Source organism: Fulmarus glacialis, unplaced genomic scaffold, assembly GCF_000690835.1.
Source record: "Fulmarus glacialis isolate BGI_N327 unplaced genomic scaffold, ASM69083v1 scaffold28684, whole genome shotgun sequence".
In the NCBI taxonomy this organism is placed as follows: domain Eukaryota; kingdom Metazoa; phylum Chordata; class Aves; order Procellariiformes; family Procellariidae; genus Fulmarus; species Fulmarus glacialis.
The window spans coordinates 38,458-58,696 of NW_009210336.1; the positions used below are offsets into that span (position 1 = coordinate 38,458).

Sequence of the window (20,239 nt, forward strand, 5' to 3'; positions counted from 1 at the left end):
GCAAGCTATTTTTTAATTAACAAGGCCAAAGTAATGTTTGGCTATTTAAGCAGCATAGAAGCCTTACCTGCCTGTGTCTGTACAGCAGCAAACAGGCAACAATGTGGGTAGACATCACAGCACAGGACTTGTTAGCAGCTAGATGTAAACAAGATAGACTGGTTAAGCACCTGAGAAGTTCAGAACATCATTACAACTGAAAGAGTACCCATTATTTACAAAAAAAAAAAAAAAAAACCCAAAACTGATACTGGCACAGAACTGCACCTTCTGAATGAAATACAAAGTGTATTATGTCTATATAGTAACAATATTAAAGTAATCAAATTAAAATAACTTGAACTAAGAAGCCTGAGTAAAGCTTAAATGTCTACTAAGCTAAGTACCATTTTGTATGTATCTCTTATACCACAAATCACAGATCTACTGAATGAAGCATCCACCACACAACCTATAAAACCTGGCAACACTGGTCCATGCAGCTAGATGAGTACTATCTTAAATAATGCCATTAAGGCACTGCAATAACTTCTTACATGAAGTGGTAAGAAATCAGCATATCAATATGACAATCAACACTTCAGAGTATGGCAATTTCAGTATACTAGTCCAAGGAACACAAAAGTTACCAAAACAAACAGAATAAAAAGCTTGTACTTAAGCAGAAAAAGTGTTTATTAAACTTTGAAGAGGAGGGAGGGAGGGAGGCAGGCAAAGGATGGAGAATTGTCAAGAGAACATTTGAAGTCATGAAATGATCACCTGAATGGAGGGAATTTGGAAGTATGACATTACCAAACAGCAAGCTAGTTCATGCAATCAGCAAAACAAAACAGGTAGCTGATAGTGATACTGTAACACTTACTGAACAAAATATGCTCAGCCAAGTTGGATATCAGCTCTCTTCTGAAGGGTTCACTGGTGATATCCCTGGAGTTGGGCAGTGAGGCCTCTGTACCTTCATCCACAGTATCATTAGGTCTGAATACAGAATAAAAATTCACATTATGACATTTAGATTTTGATCAAAACGTAAAGTAATCTAGACTGATTTTTTTTTTTTAATTTTTTTTTTTAACACGCCAACTGAACCACAGCGCAAAAACCCACTATGCAGTCTGGTAAGGCCACAAAAACGTTATGTGTGACAAGCTCCACAAAAATTCAGTATCTACCAACTTTTCCAGATTATTTCTTCACACTAAACAGCAACCCGACATAAGACTACCAAAAGAAAAATTGCAATACAGAACATTTATCTTGTCCTACGGCTATTCCTGACTTTGCCGTTACATCATTTGCACCCCACAGCTCTTTTCCCTTCAATGAATATGGACAACAGTAGATTAAGCGAATCTGCCCAAAAGGCAGTTTCCAGCCCAGCCCCTCTACAAACTAGAAACAAATCCTTTATATGGATCTACAACTTTCTAAAGATAAATGACTGACTTTGGCTCTACTAGGACCACACAGGTTTGTACAAGTCAAGCTAAGACCTCAACTAAAACGTGTATCTGTGTAACAAATGCAGATCTAGCCCTTGAGCACAGTTTTGCATTTCGGAGTGACAGTCACCTCCATGAGCAAGGAGTACTCACTCACAAGTCCTATTTGCTTTGGAATTATACCAAAATCCACCTGAAATGTTTGTGAGGTTTAAAACCGAATCCTTCGTTTTTCACTAAGTGTGTCATTTTTTCCCTAAGTTACTCCATAAAATTAAACCAACAGAGGCCACTAAAATTAAAAAAAAAAAAGAAAAAAAAAGCCTCCTCAAGCTTATCTAAACAGAGCTCCCCAGAAAGAACACAACTCTCATAATAAATTGCACAGTTAAAATTGTGAAAGTTTTTTGGTTTTCTATACACAATTAGATTACCCTTGAGGAGGTCAAGCACTGCTTGGAATGTAATGCAGAACACTAAAAAGACCAACAAACAAACAAGAAAACCCCAGCCTGTTCTCCCTCTCCCCAAGACCCAAAAAATCTCTACCTTGATGGAAGTATAGCTGGTAACAAAGCTTGTTCCAAAGAAAGAGGAGCAGGCACAGGTTTTTGGCTTTGGCTGTTTACATATTCCTGTTAAGAGAAGATTTGTTATTTTTTGTACTTTTCCACCTTATTCTTGCATTCAACTGATAATAGATTATATGAAGAAGGCAATTATTCAAAAATGCAACTGTGATTAAAAATAGCTCACACTAAAATAGCAGTAATAAGGTCACAGAAATTAAAAGTTTGCAACATTTTATTCACTTCTGATTTTATTTTATGAAAAGGCAAACTTTCCACAGCAAGGAATCCGTACTTCATAAAAACATTGCAACAAAAACAATACATAACCCCTGTCAGCACCCTGCTGGGAACAACTCCTTGGAGACTAGCTTCTCCATTATTAATTTAATGAGGACTGCCTTCATTAACATGAATGACAGCGAAGTCTAATACCCTTTCAGAACCAACACGGAAACTGTAATTATTGCTTGCTGCTGCTTTCCTCAAGCACCAGGATAGGGAGCTTCTCCATAGGTAAACACCAGTGTAGAAACTCCAGTTGCAAGACCCCTCACAGCGCCATAAACTAAAGCACCCAGGAAGCAGGCAGGATACCGCACGCTTGGAATTCTTGAATCCCAGATTTCTCAAAAGCCGAACACCTCTCCTTACAGGTTAGCATTTACATTACTCTGTTCTCAGGACACACTGTTCTTTCAGTTTCTATGAAGACTGACGTGGGAAACTAAAGAGCCACTTAACCTGCTGGTCAGGAAAACAGTTCCCTCCCAGGAAAGCTCCTTAAAAGACTTTCACAGCCAGCTCACTCTCTTCTGCTTCTAAGCCTGTGCTCACCGAACTCCAGATGCCCAAAATTAACCCCCAAAGCTCCTCTCCTTTAGAAAAACCTGCAGCGACATTAACTACATCAATTTAAAAATACAGTTATGCTTCTGCAAATCTTGGTTAAGGCATACTTAAACAATTTAGGTCATTTATTACCTTTCTGGAGTACAAAAATGAATACACATACAAATGAGAGCTGACAGAGGTTGCTAGGAAGGTACAGAGTGATCAGCATTTCACTAGATTAAGAGGGCAGATAACCTTCTTTTCCTTATACTGATCCAAGAACAATTGTTAACTCCCTACCAAGAATAGCCTGGAAGCGATCCAAGCCTTCTTCTTTGGAAGTGAATTAATACCTTTCCAATTATAATGCCGTGCAGACGGTCACAATAATTTCATGCTGCGGTAATTGAACCCTCCAAAGTTCTCCAACCTACTACTTCTCTGAGAGAAGTAGGGCAGAAAGAAGAACACCTAATTAATTTGAATAATGTTCTAGTAGGTTGTTGTTACAGTAGTTAATCTTATTAAAGCTACACGAAAAATAAGGTATATACTGTAGCAGAACACAGATTAGTGAAATGTAGATAAACTAAGTATAGTACTAGCAGATTCTGCAAAGAGATCAGAGAAAATTTAAGTGAAGGCAGCTAGTACTGTACCACCCCATTCCCTCAGAAGCTACGCAACAGTATTAGGTGAACTAGTATAGGTAATAATTGTAAACTAATAATAAACTATGACATTTGAAGAATACGCAGATTTTTATGATAGATGATCTGTGATACTTTTATAGCTACTAATTTGCTTAGCAGTTTTAAAAATCCAGTGAGGTAAATGCCCTTCTCCAACAACAGTGTAAACCGTTCAATTACTCAAACTGGAGAACAGTATTCAGTTTCCTTCAACTCCAAAAGTCTCTACAACTTAAACATGGTACAACATTTTAAAGATTCTTTGTTAAAACAAAACAAAGAACCCCAGTGGGAATACTTACACCCCTTCAAACTTAAAAAAACCCTTTATATCAACTCTGAGACTATTTCAGCTTAATACAAATGTGTCCGAAGACTTTCAGCAAAACAGGGATACTTTTGTCCCACTGGAATGGACTTTAGCAGATAATGCTAGTGATGATAACCCACAAAAAGAAAAATCAAAATAAATGTGTCCCACTATTGAAACATCAGAAACGACAAACCTTCAAAAGGATCTTCAAAATATCAAACTTACTTTTAAGGAAAATGGTTGTGCAAAATCTACTCTGACACACCCATAATTCTTCCGCAGCATTCTGAAGACTCCTCTAGCTATACTCCAAAGACTTTCATTCTTCTTAGGCTTGCCCTGGAAAACATGGGTGGTTGTTTTGGGTTTTTTCCAATTTGCAATTAAAAGGTTATGTTTAAAATTAAAATGCATGCAACAGACAAAACAAGGCCGAATCTTTTGACACACCTTATAACTTCAAGTAAATCTAGAGAACTATTGTTTTCCATTGATATCCACGTGAACATATTATTTGCTATCCCCTGAATCTGCATTTAGAAGTATGTCACCCGTACCTCAGCACTCCCTATCAGAGACGTTTTGTGATTCATGGCTTTATGCTCTTCAACACTAACACGAAGTACATGTGACGGAGGACTACTAGCACATCATTTAACTATGTAACACATTTTCTTGCACATAAACAGAAAATCCCCTAGGCAAAACAAGTTGTTCAATTGCTCTTACCAGCTGTTCACTGTTATAGTGGCCTTCAATTATGCGATCATAGGAGATTCCCACAGGTATAATTAGGACGTCAGGAGTAGCATTTGAGAAGAGAGCATCCACCACCACAGATAAAAGACCTGCTCTAGCTCCAGATGTCTTTCCACTTCGAGACCGTGTGCCTTCCAAGAATATTTCTAAAAACTGCTGCTGTCTCAACAATTCTTCTATGTGCTGAATACAAAAAGATTACAAAAGAGTTAAAAATAAGTATCTAATTATACTGGCAAATCCACATTTGAAATATATTGTCAGCAACCATTTCCTTTTGAAAACACTGGAAGACCATGAGTTGGCATGAATACTTGTGAAAAAAACAAAAGCAATAATTAATGCTTGACACAAACCCAGACCAAACTGCAACTGAATTTGCATGAATATACAAGCAGTATAATGCCATTTGTTCAAGAACAGCATCTCTAGCAACAGTTGATCTAGCTGATTTGCATACATCTTTCCTTCTGGTTCCTCAGTACATCCCATCTTCCAAGATGCAAATACAGCTATTATACTGAGTGGCACAAAGGATTACATCAACCCATCATAAACAGAGACTTCCATTAAGTTAACAGAATCAGTGTAGATATGCCCCAGCACAAAAGAAATCAGAGAAACAAGGCTTAAGTTTAACATTAATTCAGAGAGTATTAATTCCGCTTTCTTTAATAAGGATTACGCACGGTGAAAATCTGCCCGTCTTCAACGGTGCTGGGCATTCAACTCTCTTATTCTATACATTCAAGACTTCATACAAAAATGTATCCTTTTTTGCAGCATGAAACCTAAGACAAATTCAAAGCAGTAAAAAACACCCCCAGACTGATGGAACTCACTCTCCCGCTTGCCACCCGACTGAAATGCTACCTACAGAAAATAAGACAAGAAACACGTACCACGTAGAGCAAAGCTCTGTAGAGGAAGTCCTTACGACCATCAGGACTCTGATCTAACTTTCGACGAATGAAAAATCCTCCTAGCTTGCGAATCAATGTGCTACATAATAAAGAAGAATTATACACATTGATTTTAGTTTGCAGGAAACTACTACACATCCGGTACAAAATTCCTAGCCCCAACAGGAACTGAAACTACCGAAATTCCCGAAGACTAAAATGTATTACACTATTTGCACACGATGAGACCACACAAATATTACTCAATTTAACTTAAGAAATAGGCTTCTCTACACTGTCTTGCTCCATTTCACTCCCTTGACAGACCACTGACCCTCTGCAGTGACCTCGACCGGGAGACCGTTGTACCTTGAGATGTTGGTGATCCACGTAACAGTTAACCTGAGCTGGCCCAAGTCTGTGCTGTGCTGCACATACAGCATGGGCTTCGTGCCCGTGTTGCGCTGCACATACCCCATGGCTGCAGGATCAGCTCAGCCAGCTGATTTTAACCGAGCTGCCTGCAGGCAGCTCCCACTTGGCACCTGCGTGGCCTTGCTTTTATCTAACAGTGCAGCAAGAAGTTCTCATGAGAACATCCTTTCTGCTTGACAGAAGAAATGATGAATAGAGTTGTTTTCTTGTAAGAAAATCCTATACTAGCTCGAATGACCCAAATGGGGTAACCCTTTCTGTGGGCAGGGTCCGCATGGCGTGCTGTGTGTGCATCAGAGGCCAGCTGGATGCTGCACGACTCGGGGTTCCCAGCAACAAAAGGGATGTTAGATTACCTGTGCTAGTCTTTCTTTCTTTATACTGCTCGCCCTAATAAATAGCATTTTAACTGATTTTTATAGAGTCTGAATGCCTTTCTTACTGGGATCACCACAGACCAGCACCCACTGGTGCAAAACACCCTCTAAGTCAAGGTATCCCCCTTCTTTTCTCATCATCTCCTGCAATATCCAGTGGCTTTTCAGAAATCAGTTATCCCCAAATTCTGTCTCATTGGCAAAATACTACCTAAAAGACCTTCTTATGTTCTTCAGCCATCAGAAATATAATTTAAACAGAGACCAAATCGGAGTACTTTCCCAGAAAGTATTATTCACTCAGTACTGTTGCTGTCTGTTAGCCAGCTCATTAACCTTCATGAAGAAGAGCTGACCATTCACAACACTTTTTCACATACTTATCTTTCCTTAGTCACCTACCCACTTTGAGACTCCTAGAAGAACAGAATATCCTTCCTTACCCTACTTAGCGTATGCCAGAATTTCTCAGGATTGTGTTATGCTCTCTCTCTGAGCCTATAACAGGAACCAAAGAAGTTGTACATGATGGCCCGATAATACTCAGATTATCTTACACTTGGACATAAGATATATTGCGCAATAGATCACCTGAAGATCCCCCCACCTCAGTCTTTTTCAAATAAGAAGAGGTTATTACCTGAAGATTGGCATGTTGAGATTGTTCCCTGCAGCAATGTAGGGTGCTTTGATGTTATGGCAGAAAAGAATGAATGTAAGGAGCAGGTAGTCAATGTGGGACTTGTGAACAGGCAAGAAGATAAGAGGCAAATTCATCTGTCGTGGAAAGAGAAGGAAAAAGAGAGAGAAGACAGTTTGTAAGAACTGTGGAATACTACTCCTTTTCTAAAATCCATCATTGAGATTGCTAGCATCATATTACCAGAACCAATGGTATCTTCATTAACCATCATTCAGTTTGATTACTTCTGGTTTTCACTCAGCTGTGACAATGAGAACATTTTAATCAACTGTACTTCTTAATTTTCATGGACTGTAGTTTTTAGTTGTATGCATTACAAGAAACAATGATTAATACTCCCAGTTTCTTCAGACTCATAGTATTGAGACAACAATCAAACAATTAAAGGGATGTGGCGAAATCATCAGCATCACCCAAGTACTGCTATTTGTTTCTATTAGATATCAGCAAGGATCTATGAATAGTGGGGTTCCCAAACACTGTAATCAAAAGATAACAGAAAATATCAGAAACCTTTTTTTTTGTTTATTTATCTAATCTATCTTTCCAAGGTAAACCCTGCAAAAAGGATAGATTCCTTTGAGTGTAAAGAACATGGCAGAATTTAGGAGTTATTGTGATCAATTTCAATAAATATCGAAGGACTGGGAACAGATTGCTAGTAAGAAATAGGAAAAGTTTACTTCTTAAAGATTTTTATTCCAAATTAAGAGTGAAAAATCCTAAATAGACCTACTAATTTATTACTGTCTGTCTCAGCACAAAAAAAGAAATACTCTGGTGGATGCAGGTTATCTGAGATAATCATTCAGCCTGATAGTTAAAATTTGATCCTGAAACAAAGGTAAAAACAGTATTGTAGGTTACGCAACTCGAAGGGCATTATATTTAATTAAAAACACTATTTCACAGATATGAGACGGATCTATCTACAATCTGATATCATGCAGACTTAGCAGAACTCTCCTAAAAAGAGAAAGTGCTGTAAATATTAATAGAAATTACATCAGAAGTCTGCCTTACTAGATTCTTTCCCACCCTCCCTTACCTCTGTTGCTGCTTTGACCATTTCTATTTGACCTCTGTGGATCTGAATATTCCAGAAAAAGCTGTTAAACAACTTTAGCAACACCCAGCCAGTCAACCTGAAGGAAGAACAAACAGAACTCAAAAAGTTTCATTCATTGGTGCCTCCATTTTATATTGTTCCTATATGACTAAAGGCAAAGCCAGAAAATCTGATTACTTTACATTCAAACAAAATTACTATAAAATCCAATTGCTTAGCAAGTTTTTGCCTATCAGCTAAGCCATGGTTAGTAACCACATCTCAGCCTCCTGCAATTAGGTCACAAAACTTGTTATTGTCAACCTCAGTGAAGGCTGTTCAAAGAGCAGAGACCACTTTACATATGAGGCATGTTAATGGAGGTCCTATGATAAATTATAATAACTAAGCTAGTTAGGTGACATGTTAGGTGACAGCGTGTATCTGGTCTTATGGGAGAATTTAGTATAGTTACAAAAAATATAGGGTTTGCATCACAAAAGTCAGTGAAGGGGACTAGGAACATGACACAGAGAAATTCATCCTTAGCAGTAAAGGCAGACACCACAGTAGGAGATTTTATCTAAGATAAGACTTTCTCCAAAATATTTACAACTACAGGTTATGATATTCAGTGGGCTACTGGAAAAAAGATCTTTCACAGTCTAAGATGCTGCAGCTAGCTGCTCTTGCTTGTATCAGCCTGAAACAACAAAGGATACTAATATCGGTCCAAGCATTAGCACCAAGTCTAGTTTCAGGAGAAGAAAAAAAAAAAGTCTGTATTTAATCTTGTATCATAAGATTTATCCCTTAAAAAGGCAGAGGGTTTCTGCTGCAACTGAAAATGAAGAATAACTACCATTTCATTAGTTAACATTAGAAAAGGGATTTTTATGAATAATATATTATTTTTAGAATAATTATTCATTATTTATGAATAATGTGTTACAAGCTCTGCTGGTGTAATAGAGAGAGAGCTTGGCCGTCCTTCTACCCATTGACAATACCGATGAGCCATTTTTCTTACCTCATTAAAGCAGGTGACACATTTGCTACCATTTCCTGGAGAATTTTCCTAGCTTTTTTCTTCACTTTGTTGATAGCTTTAGGATCCGTCTGAGCAAAACTACCTGGAGCACTTGGTTCAGAAGCTTCATCTACAATGGCCTTCTGGACTCTAACATTAAAAAGTAAAACTTACGAGACAATCCCACAACAGAAGAGTTCAAGACACAGACAACAACTGCTGGGAATGAGCTATACATTACTACAGGAGTAACTTGCAGGCATAAAAGAACATGCACACTGAAGTATTGTGTAGTCCAAATGCATTAAATTTAATTCGGTAGTCTTCTCAGCTCTGATTAAATGGATGATGGATGAATGCACTCAAAGTTGACCATATAAAACAGTATGTATGCAGTTCACAGGTACCGATATTAAGTGATCGCCAATTTTCAGAAATGGTTAATAAGGTTAAAAAATGCAGAAAGAAGAGTTGAAATCTCCTTTTTGTTAATATTTTCTTTTTCGTGCCATAGCAATTTCACTTACCTCATTAGACAGATTTATGCAGTTGCTATTTTGCACTTCTACAGTATCTTCTCCCTTGAATTCTCAGTTTTACAAAGTGTAACTAAATTTTATAAGGCTATTTTCCCCCTTTAAAACATATCTAAGAGAGATTAAGTGGTTTAATACACCGTAACTGTGGCACAACGCGGTCTACTTTACTTTTCAACAGCCACACTATCATCTTCAGATGGGACTCGAACATTAAAAATTCAGGAGACTTAGGAATATTAATATAGGCAGCGTGTGGCCTCTGACAAAAGTAGACTCAAGGAGTGGGCATGCGGTTGAATTTCTTTGTGTCCAGGGAAAACTGATACCTTAACAGCTAATCAGGGGCTCAACGTGCCATGTAAAATGCAGTATATGAAACAGAAAACAAGCTCCAGAAAATAAAGGGTGGGTATTTCATTCTATAGCCTTTTTCCAGTTTTGCCTCACGCTCTTGGTGTACACTCGGGGTACTCTGAAATGCTGCTTTCCTATTATTTCTGAAACACTGACAATTTCTGATGACTGCAGTATGACTTTAGTGGTAACGATTTACATGAATTAAATAAACAAACATTTGAAGAGTTCCCATGTAGCAATTTATTTTTCTGTGTACTGTCTACTGTCCACCCACTACGAATCATCATTTGAAGATTTATAATTCTTAATCTCCCCTCTTTTATTATTCAAACAGAAATTGCAAGCTACAGTCCTGAAGGGCTGTGCTGAAGATACTGTATCTTCTAATATTTTAAATAGTCTGATTTTCAAAACCTGCCGTTTCCAAATTCTTAAATCATATTATAATGTATCAGTCATACAAAAAATGGTTTATTTTGCATTATCTTACCTGCTGTTATTCAGCACATTCTCTGTCAGATTCTTGGCAAACATACCCTTATGAACATCCCTCTCTTGCACAAAAAGGACATAACAAAGGCGTCTTGCAAGCCACCCTCTGTACCTACAAAAATATGAAGGGTATTTGAGTGTGACCCTCAAAATATTTCACTGCCAAAAAATGAATTTTAAAAATACCTAAAAATATAATTAAGAAGCAAAAGTAAGTAAAGTTTTATGAAGGGCTGCCTAAAAGCTTCTGTATCTTCTAGTAAATTATCAATATGTTAATGTTACAGATGAAATAACTGATGCGTAGCACAAAATATCTGAGAGAACTGAGGTCTGCATTACTTCAATTCAGGGTGATACTGGCCTTAACACATCCATAGTATCACAGGAAGGTAGTTACAAACCAGCACATACACTTTGTCTGTCTGCTGGAGCCGACTCCCCGGCTCAGCGAGGACAAAAGAAGATGAAGTGCCCATTTCCAATTCTGTGACTTTCCACCCAGGAATGTAAATGCCCAGCTAAGAGATTTGTCCACTTCTTCAAGAAACACTGAGCCCTCTTGGGAAAGTTGCTCACGTTTGTATGCACAGAGTAAACTCTCAGAGGTACTTTTGAAAATATGTCTGCGTTAGCCACTGACACTAAAAACACTTCTTTGGTAATCTTTTCTTCCTTTCCAGTGTCTTTAAACACCCAGTCCTATGTGCCTCCTATGTACCTTCTCCTTGCAAAGTTTTAATGGAAGTGAAACCACTAAATAATCAGTAAATCTCTCTATCATTCAGGCAACTTAGCTTATGTGGCCAGTCTTTGCCTTTTAAATTAACTCTGTCCTCTACTCTCTGGATCATATAAGCATGTTACTTTGAACAGTTTTCCTAACATCACAGAAGACGCATGTGACACGGGAAAGGATAAAATCCAGTCCCCAGCAGTGAATATTCGTTACTCTTCTCTCCCCTCACAGTTCACTACCTCACTCACCAGGCCAGGACTGCACAAGCCACCACTCATGCAGGTCACTGCAGAGCTGGGACCCCCAAACAGCAGAGCTGATGTGATGGGGCAGAACTAACAGCTGGAAGAAGAAATTAAACTCTGGCCATTCCTAAGACCGGAGCACTCAGTATGACGCAAAAACCCTGTCCTGAAGACTGCCAGTGCAATGCATCGCTGATGTTCCAGCCAGTGTCCCAAACCAAACCGTGGGTGGCAATACTCATGTTGGTTCCCATGCTGGAGTGCTGTCAAGGTCTCACTCCTTGTCATCACCTGAGTTACTGATCTTGGCTGTTAAACCTCCCTAGCACATTTCAGTACATTTATACATGCGTTAAAACCAGCTAGGAAAGATGAGAAGGAACTTTTACACGGTAAAAGGCCAAACCACCTGAGTGCACAGGCCACTTGCACTATAATTGGGATGAGTGCACATGCACAAGCCATCGGCACAGTCTGACACCTAATGGTTATACAAATATTCAGACCGTCTCAAAGGCCAAAGAATTTTGCTATTCGTGCTGCCAGGGAAGTAGACTGGTGACTCTGTTTTAATAGCTTTTCCATTTTCCCCTTCCCATCGGAGTTTGAGAGCCTTACTGATTTTTCTAAACAGCAAAGTTAAGGATACGCTTCTTTCTGACAACAGTTCTGGTAACTATGAACACATCACAACAGCATTCAGCTATTGCAGGGATCTGTCAAGGTATAAAGGCTTCTACATTCATTTTACAGCTTAGATACTACGCAGTATAATTAGAAAAATCTGTTTTCTAATCGTGTAGCAATGATAGAAGACAAAAACCACACAGAATAGACCCAGTCAAGATATATTATAAAACTGACATACTCACACCTCAGAAAAAGGCTGTGGTAATGTCTCAATACAGGTACAGTATGCTAGCAGCTAGAGAGAACCCCTCTTGCTTTCTAAGGCCAAGAAACTGTGACTATGTAACCCCGTGGGACCTCAGAACTTCATTAAAATTGTCAATTTTCAGACTATAATGACATTCTGAGCTAAGGGCATTTTATTTCAGAATAATCCATTAACCCACATTTTGTGGCCCTTCTGTTTCTAATTTAAGTAACTCTGACCATTCAAAACCATTCAAGCATTAGACTTTTGAAACTAATTTAAAAAAAAAAAAACATTAAAATTAAACACTATTTCTGTTATTTTTCTGTATTCTAAACTATAAGCGCAACTCTTAAAAAAAACATAATTAATTCAAATTGAAGAAAGAACAGCCTCTAACATTAGCTTCCTCCCTCTCAAGCACAGCACAATGCTGCCTTTCTTCTACTCAGACACTTTGGCTCATTTCTTTCAGGCTGCTGGCCCCTCTTTGTTTGCTCTGACTCTACGACAAACGCTGCAGGATCTGCTTATGCTAATGATTACTGTAAAAACCTCAGCAAGCATTATTAACTTTCCAAAGAACAGAATAAAGATTTTTGTGTACTTCCAGTGTCTTCATCCAGAACACAAGATATATTTCCAATAGCGCAAAGATACATCATTATTTTTAGATCATATATACCATTCTTCAGGAGCTGCACTCTGCCACTGAGGCAGAGGAGAGACAGTCTAGCAAGACACGTTCAGATTTAATTGTCATTAGTTATAATAGTCAACACCTAAATTGTGAGCCAGATCTGCTCAGTAAATTAAAATGCAACCTGAAGTCATTCTTAAGCATGGGAATAGAACACCTCTCAGCATTATGCTACGGATGCTGCCATTTGCACTAAAGGAGAAAGGACTTAAACATGCTCTGTTTTTCTTCAAACAGGTTTGACCCTTACACTCCTTGCCTATAACCCCAAAGGACTTTGCCCAGCTCCCAGATACACACAGCTGGATTTAACAAGTACATCACTTTCCTGAAGACAGCATCAATTCCTGCATTTTAGGACAGCAATGTATATTCACTCTGGACTATCCTAGAGATTTTCCTGCCGTAAAATCAGAACACATTGAATTTTAAAAGCAAAAGAAAGACTTGTGCTACATTACCTCGTGTGTGTTTCATTGATATATATGACATTTCGTAGACCCAAAGAAGGAATACTAGCATTGAAGAAGTTATCCTATAAAACCAAGAAAAAAAAGATTGGTGGACTATTTCATTACATAAGAATAGTTATGTCTTTACATTCATCACAACATTTAAGATCATGCAATGTTTTTCACCTCTATTATAAACAAAAGCCAAAGCAGAGAAGTGCTGAACTTGCTTAGGAAGTACACACAAACTGTTCTGAAATGAAAATGAAATTCAGAAAGTCACTACTCCCAACTCCAATATTTTCAAAGTATACTCTAGGCTTTTCTGCATACAGGAATGGTTGTATTGGTTTTATTCCTCAAGCCAAAATATTTTATCATATTCTGATATAATATAAACCAGGACTTATCATAATACAGAACTCATCTTTGAGACAGAACTTTATTAAGCCACATTCAACATTAGTATAATCATTAGCCTTTTTGACGCTCAGTCTGTGACATCCAGTTTGCCAGCAGATCAGGCATCACACAGAGGCAGCCCAAGGGTCAGGATATCCATCCATGGTTAGCTGGCAAATCTCCACATCCCTGCTCTGCCTGAACAACAAACTCAATCCAGACTTCTGCATCCCTGGTACAGACTCTACATTCCAGGCTATTAACTGTTCTGGGATGAGTTTGGGAGCAGTTACACTTTGGATAAACAAATACTCCCTGGCAAGAAGACCTGAACTTTAATCTTCCACATTCCACGTACGTACCTTGACCAAGAGGCTAGTTTCCTTCTGCCCAAATAATATTTAATTATAAAACTGGTACCATGCCAACAGTGAATTACAACTAAAACCCCTGGGACTGTGCATGTCCAGGAAGGCAAAACCAGGAGAGTGATGGAGAAAGATGGTTACCAGCAACAGCGTAGCTGCAGAACAGCCTCACTACCAAGTCTGCAATGGGAGTCAGATAAGAGTCTCATTTGTTTGTATTTTGTTTAGGACACACCATTTGCCACAAATTAAAATATATGAGTGTCCTATGTCATTTGCAAATCAGGTAGAAATTACGTGCTACAGTGGGAGCACACAGTCTTTTGCTGTATGTTAAAGTATAACTGCGTAGTACATACAATCAACAAATTGTTGCTCTAGGCTTTGAAGAGGAAACAAGGTAGTATTAATTTCTTTGACTATTCACTGGTAATCTTTTGTGGATCTTAAAGCTAGACGAAATGTTCTGGCAAAGAGAAGTGAAATGACTTGTTCTTGGTCTCCTAAAAAATCAGCAACAAAGTTAAGTACCACTGAACGCCCAAGTCCACTCCAGTGCTCTAACTGTTAGGTTATAACCTCGCTCTGTGAAATTCATCCTCCAGCTGTAATGTCACACGTTAGCTTTTCCTATTTAACTTCTCCCCGATCCTATGTCAAGATGTGGTTCTATGAGACCAACTGAGCCGATACAGCGTCTCCCTGCCGCTGCAAGAGAGAAACCCAGCTCCCACCACCACATTCTACCCTTTCCCACTAAACGCTATCCCCCACCTCCTAACTTACACCACCTCTAGCATTCATCACACCCATTAACGAGACAACTTCATTCAGGCAAGCTAGAAAACTAAGATGGCCAGACTAAACGAATATATAAAGCAGGTAGTTTTCTGCTTGGTCAGTGAACTTGATCGGCCCCCAGGAGAGCAGGAAGGAACAGAAGAGCGAGAAGCAAGACTTCCCACTCCCAGCACCAGCAAAGTGTTAGTCTGGCCAATACACTTAAGGAATCCTGTCTCACTCATCCATCCCTTTTCCTTAAGAGAATTAACAAAACAGGCAGCTCAAAAACAGCGAAATATCTGGAGTCTAATGAGAGGATTTGGTTTGTTATCATCTGCTGCAAGGATGGTATTCTCTCCTTGTGGCAGAAGGTAATAAAGGACGTAGTCAGGTCATGCCCCTTTCCTAAGTGGGATCTCAGGACAGGTAGTTAGTTCCTTATTAAATGGACAAAACACAGAACAAGATTTTTCTTCCTAAAGTGTAATTCCCAACTTGAGAGGAACAGACTAATTATTAAATGTATAAAGGCTTAAGCTGATGATTCCTACACACCTTTTTACAAGTTGAAACACTTAAGTGTCTGTTAGAAGTAGCCTCAGTTTATCTAATTACTTGTCTTGTTGCCCATATCATACGTAGTCTTCACAGCACATTTGGATTTCTATCCCACATTTGTATGTCTACCTGTAGCTACAATTTTCTATTCTGGCGTAGGAATAGAGTGAAATAACAACTTTTCCTTGGTCAAAGGAACAAATTTTCACTCTAGTCCAGTCAACCATGGAGCTCAGTGCAGGTGTAACTGAGTGCAATTTAAAGCCCGTGGTGTACACATAGTCAAATTACGTGACGAACTGGTTGCAAACTATACTATGTCGTTTATCAGCATTTTGCATCTTCAGCTTACAGAAAGCCTGCCCAATGCAATTCAATAAAGTTCACATTTTAAATCAGCTTGCGCAACCCCTCCAGAGCCACCATCTTGACACTGTTCCCAGCAGACAAATATCCCCACTATCCCAGCCGGCAGTCCTTGTTTCCAAGCTGGGCTGAGAAGCCAGGAATCGGCCAGGTGTAGAAAACGAACTTGTCTTCTCAAGCACAGGATTGATCTCTTCAAGTTTGAACGGAAGCATATTGCTTACTTTCAAAACCGTACTTATTCTGTGGATAGAGAATTAAGTATCCTACAAGTAAGCCTTAACACCTTCATATGCACCAAATTCTCATTATTAACGTGGCAGAGCAGATAATTTTTTCCATACAATTTCCTAGTGCTAATTCTGAAAAGCTGGAAAGTTTTATGCAAGGAATAAGTCTGCACTGAAAAGCGGGAGACAAAGAATCACAATAGGTCTGTGTCACCCATTAATTCCATTACAAAGAAAGTATCACCACAAACAAAGGTGAAAAACTATATTCCTTTATGAAGTAAGAACATTGTGACCTTAATTCTGAAAGTAAGAAAACTACTGAAACTTCATTACGCTGCAACTATGCGTTATTGTCAAACATAATCCAGTCCGTAATCTTCTTACCCGGCTCTGGGGAGTGCATACGTAGCAGCATCGTCCCACAAATGGCCTTTTTCTGCTCAACAGAGTCTCTTTCCATTTTAAAGTGGCCGATCGACTAGAGTTACACTCACCCTGCAGAACAAAAGACCACTGTGTAAATATCCAGAAATATATGTTTTACCGGTTATGTGAAAACTTTGAGTAAGAGGAGTTGCCAGACACAAAAAAAACCAATTACCTCCCAAAAATTATGTAAAACTAACACAAATTTTTCCAATTTTTCTAAAATAAATTATATTCTCTCCAGATGATGTGATTTTAAAAAATGAAAGCAAAATCAGTGTTGTAGTTATGTATCTTAAGCACTGCAGCATTTGCTGACACACAAAATTTTAAAATAAATAATAACTCTAATAAGAAACAGCAAGGAAACTGACAGCCGACAAAAGTGGAAGAAATTAACAGTAAATTACACTCTCAATAATGTAAGGGTGCTTGTAATACGAGCAATGTATTTTAAGCTTTAACTGGACATCACCCTGTAAAATTGCAAGACTGAATATACGCAAAATTGTTGACTCTGTAGGCTCTTTTTCAGCAGTTTCATGCAAAGTGATATGAAAAAGGAAAAACTGTGCCTTCTCCAATATTACACTGTCTTTCTGAAGATTACAGAACCAAAAAATCCAAAGTAACTGCATTCACAGGACACATTCTCTACGTTAGGACATAATGAAAATATACTTAACTACAATTTTTACAAAGACATTGATTGTTCCCATTAAAATCTACTGAATTATTGCTTGCCTGAGAATGAGCACTGGATTGCCATTTTGTGAACCATACATTCTAAGTTTATAATAAAAGGGAAGTCACAGAAACAAAACAAAACCAAACCAAAACGTTGTTTAAAATAGCACATTTAAGTGGAAGAGAAGCAGGGTAGAACCAATACCTTAAACCAGCGTAAGGGCTGGAAAACAAAAATACAGACCATCACATACTCAGCTAGAAAGCCAGCCTGGTGAGAAACAACCAGAAAGCCAAAAGCAACGCTGAAGATGCCTAAAAACTAAAATGTGCATATATCACATTTGGCAAGAGTTATGAATTGGCAATTATTCCAAGGCTAAGTCTTCCATCTGAAATAAACTAGCATCAAGATGCTAAACCTGGCCCAATCCTTTCTCTGTCACCTTCCATAATGCTAACTCCCAAATTAACCAACTTTGCAACAATACTGCCTTCCTTCTGCTTGCCTCCAAGCCCTGACTGAACTCACCACCACTTTCTTACAAAATCTCTTTCCCACCTCTTTTGTCTCGCCTGCCTTTATCCCACTCTATCACAGATCTCTTGGTTACCGCAGCTTGCTGTCTGATATAACTTACATCTGGCTATATAGAAAAGCCAGCTGCCAGGACATCTGGCCTTTCCCTCAACTCTGACCATGTCTGCAATTCTTCTTCTGTATCAAGTTCAAACTCCTCCTCTCCAGAGCCGTGTCTAATTCTTCCTGACCTATGCTTCTAAACCAAACAGTCCCCATGTGGCTCTTTTTGCTCCACCCAGCCCTTTCTGCTCACTGCCCGCTTTGTCTCTTCCAAATCCCAAGACTCACTCAACAGAGGACACAGACTTTTAACAGGCTCCTTATTTATATCCACCAAATTTTCCCTGCCTCCTGTATTGCATGAAAAGCTCCAGCTACAATGGCTACATGACCATGCATCTTTAGCGTCACGTTCCTTTTCACTTGTGCATTTCAAATTACATCCTTCAGAACAGCAACGAGCTTTCTATTTGACTTTCTGTTCAACCTCATTCAACTCCAGAATGGGATTCTGCACATTTACTGCTACATAAAATGATTAGTAACATCACACCAGAAGACTGTAAGACTATCAATAGGGTTTGATAGGGCTTTTCTTTTCTAGCAACATTAGTCTTTGGCACAGCACTGAACTGTTGGTTCCTCCTTGTAGTTAAATTAAAACCAAACCGTATCACGCATGAGAGAGGTGATGCCTTATCTTCATTCTTCATAATAATAAAAAAAAGTCCACCTTTGACTTGAAAAAAAGTAAGATAAATATGGCCAGTAACATTCACAATTTTTACTTACCCATTCTTCACTGGAATGCTTACATCTACTGATACTGCACTCTGCTGAGGTGGACAAATAGGAAACATCTATTGTTCCAAGGGACAAAGCAGTTTCATCCATGACACAGGAGTTGAATTGAAGATCAGAAGCTGCAAAATAATAACACACATACATACATATATATACATACACACGTACACAGAAACACATATACACATGCATAATTTCAGTGATGGTATCTAGCAATAAATTAGTAAACTGGTATTTTTGCACTCTTCAGTAAAAGTTAGGTTCTGAAAAGTTTCATTGCAGTCAGAAATCAGCATGATTTTAATATGATAAAAAACCCAGCACATTTGATTTCTATAAACACAGCTCACCAATCAGCTACCTTCATGTTTTTCTCTCCCTGCTCTTCTTCCCATTACAGCTAAGCACAGTCCCTTTATGCTTTTCCACTGTCCTCCACTGCATGGTTTAAACTATTCAGCCACAAGGATACACATTTCAAAAGTTTACTATTCTCTTGCACTCCATGACCTCACTCTTTCATCATTTACTTCTCAAGGACACCTACTATCTACAAAAAATTTCATTAATGTTCTCCCCCAATCCTATCTCACCATGTATTTTATGTGTCTGATCTAGCTGTAGTCAAACCAGTTTGCAAACTCCTCAGAGGAAGGAGTGCTCTACACAAAAGCACACCCCTAAATCTGATCGTGCTGCTGACATAAGTGACATTACAGGCTTGTGAGATTAAAAAGCAGTAAAGAAGTCTAAACTTGCACTATTATTTTAAAATAGAAGTTATATAGTTCATAATAAGCACAGTAAATAATTCTTCCTCAGCCGAAGAAAAAATAAAGCAGGCCAAACATAGCAAAACAACTTAGTGTTGTATTGCATATCTGCAAAAGACTACAAATTAAACTGCTTTGTTATGGAGAGCCATGAAAATAGGAATCCTGGCATTTTCCTCTAGAGAAGCTGTACAGTGGCAGTAGCACCTCTTCCACCTGTCACCGCAAAGAAACTTACGCTACAGCCACGCCACGAGCCACCAGGAACGAGACACTTCCCACCCCGTGTGCTAACATTTGCAAGAGCAAGGCCTAGAACTTTAGTCCAACATTTTGTCTTTCTTACCGTCCCCCCCAAGCAGACACAAACCTCTCCCGCAACACCTCCATGCCCAGAGTTCCCAGTGCAAACTGGAGTTTGAGCTAGCGTATCCAGGCACACACTCACCTTCACACAGCCTAAGTACACAAGCTTTTTTCTTTGCTGGCTCCTACACTCAATTTGCCTTTTTCTTTTATTAGTGGTCAGGCAAATTAGTACCTAAACCATCAAATAAATACAAAAAAAAGGCTCACAAACATCTAAACGGTGAAAGCGAGATGCGTCCTCCAACTGTGCTCAAGGTGACCTTGGCTGCACCGGCATACATAAAAACCAAACTTTAAAAAACACGTAGTTAAAAGCCTGTTTGAGCAACAGCAACTTTATACGTACGTACCTCTAACAAAATCCGCCCTCCCGAGCGCC

General features: G+C 38.7%; 1 protein-coding gene across 1 annotated transcript in view; it reads right to left on the reverse strand.

The window, feature by feature from the left end:
- Nucleotides 1–18,808, reverse strand: part of GPAM (glycerol-3-phosphate acyltransferase, mitochondrial) — a 28,468-nt gene extending 9,660 nt beyond the window's left edge. The window contains exons 1-13 of the mRNA XM_009577144.1: nt 18,707–18,808; nt 16,603–16,713; nt 13,518–13,591; nt 10,494–10,607; nt 9,108–9,257; nt 8,078–8,174; nt 6,967–7,103; nt 5,515–5,614; nt 4,583–4,795; nt 4,079–4,192; nt 1,995–2,080; nt 866–981; nt 68–138 (exon numbers count right to left, since the gene is read on the reverse strand). Of these exons, the coding sequence (XP_009575439.1) occupies nt 68–138; nt 866–981; nt 1,995–2,080; nt 4,079–4,192; nt 4,583–4,795; nt 5,515–5,614; nt 6,967–7,103; nt 8,078–8,174; nt 9,108–9,257; nt 10,494–10,607; nt 13,518–13,591; nt 16,603–16,713; nt 18,707–18,808 (1,485 nt within the window). The remainder of the gene's footprint in view (nt 1–67; nt 139–865; nt 982–1,994; nt 2,081–4,078; nt 4,193–4,582; nt 4,796–5,514; nt 5,615–6,966; nt 7,104–8,077; nt 8,175–9,107; nt 9,258–10,493; nt 10,608–13,517; nt 13,592–16,602; nt 16,714–18,706) is intronic.
- Nucleotides 18,809–20,239: the final 1,431 nt, after the last annotated feature.